General features: G+C 46.5%; 1 protein-coding gene across 1 annotated transcript in view; it reads right to left on the reverse strand.

Moving 5' to 3' along the window:
* AHDC1 (AT-hook DNA binding motif containing 1) overlaps nt 1–12,365 on the reverse strand; it is a 199,074-nt gene that overhangs the window by 18,908 nt on the left and 167,801 nt on the right. Inside the window, 2 exon segments of the mRNA XM_082231464.1 lie at nt 10,046–10,179; nt 10,185–10,217. Coding sequence (XP_082087590.1) covers nt 10,046–10,179; nt 10,185–10,217 — 167 coding nt within the window.

The following is a 12,365-nucleotide window of genomic DNA, read 5'->3' on the forward strand; positions in this document are numbered from 1 at the left end:
CACACCTGGCACCAGAAGGGTCCCCCCCCCTTTTTATATATAGTATCAGTTACACAGTCTGTGCCTCCCCACACTCTGGAAGAAAGGGTGACAGAAGGAAGGAAAGAAGGAAGGAAGGACACAGAGAAAGAGAGTGACGCTGAGGAAAAGAATGGAAGTTCTTTGTGTGCAACTTTCCCCTTGGCAGGGAGAAGGGAGGCCCAAACTGAACATTCATCATTCCAGCCTAGCCCCAAAGGGCCGGCCTCCACTTCAAACGAGCCTCCTCCCTCAGACTGTGGCAACCCTAGTCTGTCTGGGGAAGCCTTGCTTCAGACTGGCCGCACGGATGATAACCGGCCTACGCTGAGGCCAAGGGAGCTATGACTACACATGAAGCAGAACATGTGTATCGTCTCTGTCTTTGCAGGCTTTCCTGTTGGAGGCGAGCAGCAAATGGCGTCTTCGTCCTCTGCTCCAACCCCACCAGCCCAAAAACACAGCACCCAAAGACCGTCATACTTTTGTGGCACCTGAGATAGAAAACTCCACAAGTGCCCCACCCGGCACTAAAAAACAAAACAAACAAAACAGCCCAGTAATAATTTGCTGTCCTGTCATGACACCACAAAGCCTGGGTGGGCTGTTTCGCTCTCCCCAGTAGAGACTGGTCCATTTGGGCAAGTTCAGCCTGCCTTCAGCCAGCGCCCAGCTTACACACAGCCATTCTGGGAGTGGCACCGACTGCTTGCATCCTCCTCCTGAGTCTCAGTGTTGCCTCTGCAGAGAATGGTGGCAACAGCAGGATTAGTTGGTGTCACCTACTGTTGTTGCAGTTATTTGTTATATTTATCAGTAGTTTTTTTTAAAAAAAAACACACCCCAAAAACCAAGCCCTGGAAACAAATAGAAAATGTAGAGGAAGAAGAACCCCAAATGGACACTGTAATACAAATAAAGGAGCAGGTCCAACTCAACCTCCCCTCTTAGAATATATGCAGGAAATTAAGGTCCAAAGGCCTAGCTGAATAAACATGTTTTTGCCTGGCACCTTAACACAGGTAGTGATGGAACCAGCCATGGCTTCCCAGGGAGAGCATTCATCAACCAAAGAGCCACCACGGAGAAGCCCTGCTTTGTGCCACTATCCTCTGCACCTCCCTTGGGAGGAGGCAGACAGAGAAGGATCTCAGATGAAGAGTGCAGGGTCTAGGTTGCTTCATTGGGTAGAGGTGGTCCTAGAGATGATCCAACTACTGGCCGCCTGAGCATCAGCTTCCACAATCTCTGCCTAGGGTTGCCATACATCTGGGAAATCCTGGACACATCCTCTTTTGGGGGGCCAATATTCCCATCCAGGGGGATTTTTACATTTTAAAGGAAATGTCTGGCTTTTGGGGGGAGTTTTTCGGCTCGGGTGTGGCAGCTCAGGTTTGGGCTGCTCTGCACGCAGTGGCCACTGCCAACCCGAGCTAGGGAAAGGGGTGCAGGCATGGCGGCAGCCCACATGCCCACGCGCCTCTTTCCCCAGCTTGGGCTGGCAGTGGCTCGGACTGTCCTCTTTTCTGTGCTTCAATATATGGCAGCCCTATCTCTGCCTAATGGTAGGGACAGGTCCTGGTTCTCTCGAAGGCCTAGTCCTCACAGGGTTGAGCAACCATATTGTCTTCCCATGGGCATCTGGTTGGCAACTGTGAGAAAAGAAGGCAGGATTGGATTGGCATTTGGTCTGATCCAGCAAGGCTCTTCTTATGCCTGAATTGCATCACTTTAGACTGTCGGTAGAGGCTCATATGACGGAATGTTCCTTCATTCAAAAGCATTCCCTGCTGACGGAAGCCTAGCATGTTAGTGGGAAGAGATTCTAAGATTCTCTTAAGAGCTACTTTTCTGTGTACAGAGGGTTGTTGTGGAGGAGCATTTGGTCATTATAGTCTCAGGGATTGCCTCTCTCCATATGAACCTACCTGTACCCTGAGATCATCTTCTGAGGCCCTTCTTCATGTGCCTCTTCCATGAGAGGTCCAGAGGGTGGCAACATAAGAATGGGCCTCTTCTGCAGTGGCTCCCCATTTGTGGAATGCTCTCTCCAGGGAAGTTCATCTGGCACCTTCATTAGACACATTTAGGCACAAGGCAAAAGTCCTTTGATTGAGTGACATCTGATACCCTTTCAAATGTGTTGTGGGAGGGGAGATTATTGGTTTGGTTTTCTTCTTCTTTATATTATATATATTGTGTTTTTTATATTGTAATTTTATATTGTGAACTGCCTTGAATTTTATGTATAAAGGGTAGTATGCAAATCTAATGAATAAATAATTGGAGTTAAAAATTGTACAGTCCAAACTCCTTAAGGAAATCTGAGCTGGCTCTAACTAAGCTGTGTGGTGTGTGTTTCAGACCCTAAATACTGAGACTGGCTCCCTAAATACTGCCAGGCAAATAGAGTTTTTTGCGTTGCTTGGTAGGTAAACTGTTTTAATGGGATGAACTCAGTTTTTATCTGCTGAGCCTGTCTCCATTTTATATTGTTTTTATTGTTTTATTATGATATTGTGATTTTTAATTGTTGTAAGTCACCCTGACTCATGCATATGCATTAGAAGGGTGGAATATAATTTTCAAATAAGTAGATGGATAGATAGATATAAAAGAAAGAATATCATATGATAATCAGAGATCAGCCAAGCTGCCTGGTTCAAACACACTGTATACCCCCATGCAATTATGCGTGGGAATATGAGTCAGGGGCTGTAGATCAGTGCTGAAGATCTGCCTTGCATTCAAAATGTTCCAGATTCAATCCAGAATGGTCTGGTAAGTATAGGAACGTAGTAATCTGCCTTACACTAGGTCAGTTTATTTGTCCATCTAGCCAAGTATTGTCTGCTTTGACTGGCAGCAGCTCTCCGGGGTCTCAGAAACAGAGAGGTCTTTCATATTACCTGTGCCTGAGCCTTTCAAGTGGGGATGCCAGAGGGGGAATCAGGGATCTTCTGCATGCAAAGGAGTACTTTACTACTAAGCTAGATAGAGTCCTTGATTACTAAGATGTCTGAGTGCCCTGGAGTGGGGGGTGGGGAATAACAGCACAATTAAGTTCAACAAAACAGTAAACTTTAAAATAATAAAAACACATATTAAAAGTTTACTGTTGTGTAAGTGATGTGTTTATGCAGCAATATTCTTTTTTAAAAAACAACACTAGCATCTTGAGCTCTTATTGGTAGGACAGGCTATGAATAAAAAGTAGAGGACATAAAATATAAAAGTAAGTTTTGCTCAAGGTAAGAAATACATTCCCAAAATGGCAGAAAGAGCCATTGGGACTTTCCTTTCTCACCAGCCTCTTTAACTGAGGATCCAGGAGAGCTGGGGCTGATGGGAGTTGTAGTCCAAAACATCCAGAGGGCATCAGGTTGGCAAAGACTCCTGCAAATCTTTCACCTTACTCAGCCATTAGTGGATACAAACACACATAACAAAGGAAGAACTGGATAGCTTGCCAGGGGGCCTTACTTTCTGTTTCCAGGGCCATAAACCAACTTTGCTTTCCCATTTATAGGGCAACTGATACCACCAAGGTAAAAGCAACTTTGAAGGTAACTTTGTTGTTGTTGCTAGATTTATATTAGTTGCAATGGGCGTAAATCAGAAGCCCAAACTTCTGATGGTGCTCAGAGGTTAACAATGGAAGTGGTGGGATTACTTCCAGTGATAATCAAAGTCTGGCTCTGTTTTTACACACTGCCACAAACCACTCTACACATGTGGTGCTGGCAGGATGCCAATGGCAGGATGCAGACCGAGTACCACATGTGCCAGCTGGATCTTTTCACAGCACTGCCACGGAAGTGGCTGGAAGTCAGCAGAGGTCAGCACTTTCCTGTGGCCGCTATGGGCTGAGATGGTTGAGACTTCTCCTCTCTTAAGTCATACAGTCAAAACGTACAATGGAAGCACATCCCCCGCCTTGCCCTTTCCATTGTTATGTTTGCATTTTTTAAAAACTGGTTCATGAATGTTTGTTTTTGCATCCATTCTCCATACTTCATGAAACATCATTAAAGTTTGCAATACCGATGGAGGAACTGGAGTGAGAGAGATATGCTGGCCATATTATAGGTGCTAGACAATTGGTACTTTCTTCCGCTGCCTTCTCCCCAGTCTATATTCACCATGCTGGAAATTTGCAGAGCTAGTTTAGCAGAGGCCATTCCCAAAAGAGGAAGACGAGTCTTTGTAATGAGCCTGTGGGGAGGGACTTTGTTAAACTATCTGTGGTGTTAGACCTGCCTTCATTCTGAAATAAACTACTTATGAGATGTTCCACAAGATGTGCTGAAAAAGCTCCTGGTGCATTGTGCTCTCTTTGAACAACAGGGTGCTTGAATCTGTGACTGTGCACAAATACATACCTTCTCTGACCTTTACAGTTTGGATCTGCAGGGGTACATGCCACCAGTTCAAACACTGATTAGTCATTTGTTTTGCCTCTTTCCCCATGTTTCAGACAGGCTATCTGCCTTTTTATGGCAAGTGTCGTAAGTTCACGTCAATGAAACTCAATTCAAGGCTTTTAAAATATTGTTGTTGTTTTTAAGTAACAGAACTGGGGGTTGGGGTGGGAAGGTAGATTCATATTGCCACAAACACTGGACCATCAGCGCTGTGCACAACCCACTTCTGTTGCAAAGCAGAAGAAGCAATTTCGCCTAAGTTTGACCTGGGAGAAAATCTGTTTTGTTTAAAACAGACTGTACTGAATGCGCTTCCAGAGCGTCCTACTGCTCAAGCAATGTTTCGTCATTATGCACCCTGTGTTTTAAAGCCAACTAGCCTGGTGTGTGCCCTTGTATGATGATTTAACCTTGTTTCCCAAAACCTGGGCAGTTTCCTTTAAAACCTCAATGAGTGATATGAGAAACTTTTTGCCTTTCAGTTTTTAACAAGGTATGTTTCCAGTCCAGAGACTCCCAACTGGTGGGTCAAGATTCCACCAGATTGGAAGTTGTGCATGGTTCCCCAGGAAGCACATTTAATGAGTTCAGGTATTTATACTTTACACTGTATATCTCACAGCTAAGAGAATATATTCTAACTCCTTTTGTGTGGTTCTGTCAGTTCTATTATTTGTTAAAAACGGAATAGAACAAAGAATCCACCAGTCCAGTGTGTTGCAAGGACTTTCTGTAAAAGCGCTGACAGTGGTAGGCATTGGGACACTTGCCCCATAAGTGTTGCAGGAACAACTTGTGATTCACCACATGGAGCAAATGCACACAGATAGAGCTGTTTCTGACAGCTGTGACCTAGCAAGGTCTTTGCCCTGGTTAAACTATGGAATTAGTCCCCTCAAGAAGTAGTGATGGCCACCAACCTGCATGGCTTTAAAAGAGTAGACATAAATTCATGGAGGATAAGACTGTCAGTGGCTACTAGCCAAAGTGGCTACTTTCTGCCTCAGCTGTTGGGAGGCAGTATATCTCTGAATACCATTTGCTGGGGCTCACAAGTGGGGCAGTGCTGTTGAACTCTGGTCCAGCTTGTAGGCTTCCCACAGACATCTAGTTGGCCACTGTGAGAAGAAGATACTGAGCTAGATGGACCATATGCATGTTCTTCAGGACTTCGGAAATAGAGTGTGTGAAATATCAACCCTTGTCATTAGTAGGTAGCACAAAGCCTCTGGCCTGGCCTGGCCTACTATAAATAATGGCCGCGTGCCTCTCCTGGTAAATTCTCTTTCCCAGCTCCTGACCAAAGGGGTCCTGGACTGGAAATGTTATTCTCCAGATCTAGATTCAGAGAAATTCACTAATGCAGCCTAGTCTTGACACTTCCACTGATTCTGTGGCTGAATATTGCAATGTACAACTGGGAAACACAGGAACGTGTTGAAGGAATTTCTTGTTAAAGAGCTAAGCTGGAGGTGGGAAGCAGCCCCCACCAAGGTTACATGCAATTTCTCTGGGTGGACTGCGCCATCTCCACTGACCCAATGATCCCCATCTCTACTCTGCAAAACCTGCCATGTGGACCAATGGGGGATTGGCACAGTTGCCATTCTGAATGAGTGCATCCAAGCCCTGATGGGAAAATGCCATGTGGTTATGCCCTCAGGCTCCAGTCTGGTGGGTAGCAGCTCCAGGCTTGCAGGCTGCACTAAAAGGAGGCTGAGATGGTTCCAGGCCTGGTGCTGGAGAAAGAGGCTGAGCCACAGCAAGCACAGAAGGGAAGAACATTTCCCCTGAGAACAAGCCAGCCCAGCTCAACAGAATGCCTCCTTTCTCCCTGTCCCACTCTGTGCTGCAAAAATGCAATTGCATACTGTTTAATGCTTTTAATTTACAGCTGCCTTCTGCATTACAAAGTGTTGGTTTTTCATGCCGTTCTGAGAGCGGGAGATGCAGCATGCAACTATCTTAAAGAAATAAAACAATCAGATACATCCTATATACCAGGAGTAGGGAACCTATGGATCTGTAGATATTGTTGGACATCTCTCATCAGCCCAGCCAGCTTGGTCAATGGTCAGAGATGTTTGAAGCTGCAGCTCAGCAACATCTGGAGGGCAGCAAGTTCCACACCACTGTTATATACTAATAGCAAATGCATTAGCCAAGTGCTTATCCTTTTGTAGCCAAAACAGCACCACCCATGCACAGGAGAGAAGTGACAACAACAAAGAATACAGAAAAAACACAAATTTAGAAGAAGACAAATTCTGCTTGATGTTGTGGGGAGGCACTCCCAACAAAAGTTCAATGAGGACGGAGTGTGCTCTATGGGCATGGAATGCTGATGGGCTGGGGGGGCAGGGTAGAGAAAACTAGTAGGGAGGGAGAATAGACTATCCCGGGAAAGGACATGGCTGGCAGGCTTTTTGAACAGGAACATTCCACACTGCAAAATTTTGCTGCAGTTTCCACTTGAAATAAATACTGCAATAAAGAGAATGGAAGGGAGATATAGCTCTACTCAACCATAATATGTTGATGTAGCAAGTGGTACAATTCTTTTAGCCAAAACATAAGGGTGCATGGGTAAATGATAAGTGGCATGCTATCCTGACTTTTCCCCCTAAAAGAAAAAGCTTAATCAGTACAATGGGCCTCAACCAAAGCACAGTTAAACATATTTTCAAATCCTACAGATTTCAATATGGGAATTAAAGTCTCTGCTGCTGAAATCCCAGTAATTGTTTTAAAATAATGCTAAACTCTGTCTGGATTATTTATTATCATTAATTACATTTCTACACTGCCCTTCATCTGAGGATCACAGGGCGATTTACCACCTCATGCAAGGTGATGGGTACTCTGAGCTATTTATTTGTATTTGGAAAGATGCTAATATGGGAAAGGGTTAACCTGCATGTGGGAGGGGGAAGGCATTAATGGCTTTGACTCCCAACGCACACCATTCCTTACGAAACAAGAAGGGCAGAGAACGGAATGGCAGATCCACAGGTATGCGCTATGCTGCATTATCACTCAGTGAGGCTCACATTGTATTTTTGGAGATGGAGAAGTATGGGTCAAGATGTGCCTCTTCAACTGGGCGGCTGGGAGGGAGGCAGTCCAGCCTCCTTCCATTCTCTCCTCCTGTGCCTGCACTCTCAACCCCCCACCCATAAACATATTTCCCATGTTGTTTCACATACTGTATGTCCAGCCTCTTCTTGTTCCTCTTCCCTTCAGTCTTGGCACTGAAACCTTTTCCACTGCAGGCCCCAGCCAGCCGGCTAGCGAGGCACAGCCTTCCCCCTCACTCAGCTCCAGGAGGGCTCCACAGCTCAGAGCGCCTCTACAGGAAGTGACCTCAGTTCTTTGGCAGGCTTTGCCATGTTGCACCTACAGGAGCCATCTGCACCATTCAGCAGACTCCTCTCTCCTCCTCCCCACTTTGTGAAGGACCATCACCCTTCCGCCTTAGATCGGCTCAGATCTTTTCAAAAGTGCTGTTTTTGCTTCATTTTTTAGATTCTCCGATTTTTCCGTCCCCTGCCTCCAAACTTCCTGACACTGTCCAGTACGGGTAAGAAGGAAGGACTCCCATGTCTGCCGCAGACCTGGCTTTCCTCCTGATTTTCCATACACTCCCACCCGCTTCTTATGAGAACACTCCTTCTTTCGCTCCCCTCCCCACCTCTGCTTCGCTGTTTCCAGGCAACTCTTGGCCAGATGTGGAGTGAGAAGGGTCAGGGAGGCAGTAGCTGTGCACAGCAGGGATCCACAGAGCCCTTGAGGGCAGCAGGGAGGGAGGGTGTTGGAGGAACCAAGATCTCTCTCTTCCAGAGCACTTCCTCAGCCCCCTCCCCCTTTCTATCAAAAGGGCTGAAGATAACAGGAGGAAAGGGAGGGCTCTTTAGGGAGCCAAGAACAGGGATGTGTGTATTCAATCATTACACTGGGCAAAGAATAAACCCAGTACTACTGAGCATTCAGAATTCTCAGACTCTGCTCACTTTCTAAAGAAAAACCCAAGTTTCTAGTCCCTAAGGCAGCCAGGAGAGGTCTATACAGAGATTCAAGGATCCTGCTTTTTCTTGCAGTTTTAAATAGTTTGTTTGTAGCCTTGTGTTTCGATGCTCAGGATCAGTATTGGGAAATCTCCTAGATGTCTGGTTGCACTGTGCTTCAAAATATATCTCCTCCCTCCAATGAGACAAAGTTTTACCTTCACAACCATCCTGCGATGTAGGTTATGCTGAGAAAGCAAGCTTTGTGCCTGCATGGGGATTAGACTCACCCCTGTCTAAATCTAAACCTCTTTCCACTTGTACACCAAATGCATAGGGCTACTTAGGAATTGGTAATAAAAGCATTTCTGCTGTATGAAAAGTAGGCATCTACATACACGGCAACACAGGAATGAAAACGTATTTCCTGCCATGGCACAAAGGAGAGCCAGGGGATTCTAAGCACACACACATGTGCAAACACACACACACACACACACACACACACACACACTTATCTGCAGTACTTTCATTTCAGGGGCCCCTTCACCTGGTCTGGTTAAGGGTCAACCAATGTGAGCAAACTGGCATGGGGAATTACATTTGGCATGCTGTGAGGCCCAGCTCCCTTCCAACAACATACACAAGCCTGCAACCAAGAGGATATTTGCTTATGAAGTGGCAAACATGGGACCGAGTCATGACATGTCTAGGAAGTGAAAGCATCACGAAGTCACAGCTCTACCCTGGGCTGAGATTTGGTCGACACTACACAACTTTACAGAATAAAGGGTGGCAAAATACTTGTAGATGAATGCATGGCACTACTTGGGGCAGCATGCAAGACAGCACCTTTTTTCTTAATGGTTCTATACACTAATGTTAAAAAAACCCAAACTTTCCCTGCACATAAAAGACTAGCATGGCAGGCAAAGAGCTAGGTCAAGACCTCTCTGATCTGCTAGTTTTCTGCTTTCAGGGAACTCTGTGTAGATCTCTGTGTTTTAAAGATTGGATAAGCCTATTCAAAATTGGCATCCCTCTCTGGTCTGCAAGTGGTAGAGACCAATCAACTATCTGATGCTGCTGAAAACATAGACTAAGCTTGAGTTTGAGCCCAATCCAGTGAACCCACATCCCCTACCTATTTAGCGTTGCTTGCCTGTTCAAATTGATATGGAATTTTTAGAGCAGTGGTAGGACTCCTCAGGAATCAGAGGCTGGATGCAGCCCTCCAACTTTCCCTAACTGGTCCTTGGAACACTCCCTAGGCCACACTCCTTCTCCAGACCACACCCTCTACTGCCCCTGCTTCACATGATTTTGCCTGGCCGGAACATGTCCTTGAACTCTGATCAGGATTCTCATGAACAAAGGTGAAATTCACACTCGTTGCTCCACCTCTTTTTGCCTGTGGCCCCACCCACCATTGGCATATGGCCCACAGGTGGTGGTCCAGAAGGGAATGTGGCCCCTGGGCTGCAAAATATTTCCCCATTCATTTTGGGAACACACACACACGAAAGCATGTTTGATTACCGGCAGGGGTCAAGCAGCGCCGGAGAGGGCCCACTCTCTGCCTTGTTCCCACCCGCTTACCTGGGCCGCCCGTATTTGCAGTGGAGGTTCACCCTGAAGTTTCTCTCGCTGCCGTCCGCCTCGCTGTTGTTGGGCTGCCGCAGCCCCGGGCCCTGGCTGCGCGGGAACCATTCAGCTGGAGGGTTGGCTCCGTTTTCCAGTCCAATGGGCTGGCAGGCGATGGAGCTCCCATCTGTTAAATGGAAGCACACAGACCCGGGCGTGTGAAGCAGCGACAGAGCAGGCAGAAGGTACAAGGAGGAGGAAGGGACAGATCTTTTTTTATATTAATAATAATAACCGGGAAATTTAATTTCAACGGGAGTGGTGGGCAGCAAGACTACAAAAGCCCAACAGTGCTTTGGTTATGGATGTGCAGGTGACAGGGCAGATGAGCAAGTGTTTGTGGCGGCAGGCAGGGCATAAGGAAGAAGGTGGTGGTATCTCTCCCTCCCCCCCTCACTGTCCAATCTTGCAGGCTTTTAGTAAGTTGATGCTGCCTCCTTGTAAAGATAGTGGACGGGGCGGGGGGGGGGGAGGCAGGGGAGTTATGTATATGGCATCACTAAGTGCAGGAAGACATTTTGCTGAATTGTACTTTGTACTGCTAATAACACATAAACAGGTCATCTTGGGGTTATTTATTGTCTGTGTCATGCAGGGTATAGAGAATACCATGCCAATTCATGCCCACCCATATTCGCAGCCATGTCTCCCTGCTGCCACCCTCCCGCCGGAACCACAACATCTCTGGTTCGAAACAAGTTTGTGCCAAGGATACAGCCAGATAAGGGGGGGACACTGCGTCTCTCTGTCCAAGGTTTGAGACGGCTCCTGCTCAAGGTCACCAAAAAAAGGAAAGGGTGTGGGGAGGCTTGGCTTTGGTCTATAACAGATGTGCACAAAGGGGCCTGGCTCCTGGAGAATGCAACCCCACCTCGACCCAGAGGGATTATGCTGTGGGTCAGATGTCTCTGCAGCCCTGATAAACAGACAGACAAAATGTCCGTGCATCCTTCTGCATGCCAGGCCTGGCTGTCACTCATCAGATCCGCCTCATCTCCAGCCCAGGCTCTCTTGGCCTTTCCTTCCTTGTCTGGCTCCCCTCCCCTCCCCTCCCCTCCCTTCTTTTTGTCCATCTCATCATAGCCCTGCAGGGGGATCGGCCAAACTCTATTAGCTACAGTCATCCTGCTGTCTCAAGCTGTGTCTGTGAGTGTGTGTGTGTGTGTAATGGGGGGGGCATGCATCTCTGTGCAAGTTATCCCTGTTTGAGTCACTAAATGTTGGTGATATGCAGCTTTGCACCTTTGCTTACATGCCTGGATGTGTGCTGTTTTGCAGGCATGCATCTGTGTGTCTGTTTATTGAACAGGACATAAAATTCCAACTCGGCGAGCTTCATGACTACTTGGCAAGGTAGATCAGGAGTGATCAAGAATGGCCAATCGGCAGCCTGGGGGCCAGATCTAGTGCCCAAATCTGTTTTATCATGCCTCTGATAACCCTAACCAATATTTAAATCAAGGTGTGGTATGAATTTTGGTCAAGAGTTTGACGTGGGGAGGAAATGAAAAATTGTTCTCAGACATTGCGGTACGTACAGATATTCTACACCTGCCGTGTAGCATCTCTCTTTGGCTTTCATACACACAGTCTCAGCTGCACCCAAATTCATATGCTCTCTATAGCCTTGTTGTTTACTGTTACTGACTTTAAACAACTCCCAAATAAATGAGCTGGGGTTATGAAGACCTTTTCAGACCCAGGGGCCACCTGTAACCTGATGATACATTACAGGGTTCAATTTATTTCCTTTTTTTTAAAAAAAGTCACGTGGTCCCCATATTTGCTTCTGCTTATGCAGAGAACGCTCCTGTATCTTTCACTGCTGTACAGAAGAGAGAATTTTGGCAATTGCTGCTTCTTATGCAGTGATGGGAAAAACTGTTCCTGTCAAAATGATTTCATCTTCACAGGCATTTAAAGGAATGGAATTCATTCTTCCAACCACTTCTGATCTCCCCACCCCCTTGTTTCCTTCTCTCTTCCTACTTCTTTTAGAAGATAAATAAAATACGAAAGAAAAAGAAAAGTTGGTGGTGCCCATGGTGTCACACATCTGGATGCTGTCAGGGCAGGACTTTGGGGCGGAAGATCAAGTACCCACTCATCAGGAAGACCCCCAATGCAACAGGGCTGGCCTACCACACATTGAAGTAAGTGAAACAGCACACACTGTCATCCAAAGAGCCCTCCCTGTAAGACTATTTAAAGATGCAACATTATCTAAGGCAGAGGTGGAGAACTTGTTACCTTTCTAGATGTTGCTGAACTACAA

The sequence above is a fragment of the Podarcis vaucheri genome, assembly GCF_965113315.1.
Source record: "Podarcis vaucheri genome assembly, chromosome: 7".
NCBI classification, from domain to species: Eukaryota; Metazoa; Chordata; class Lepidosauria; order Squamata; family Lacertidae; genus Podarcis; species Podarcis vaucheri.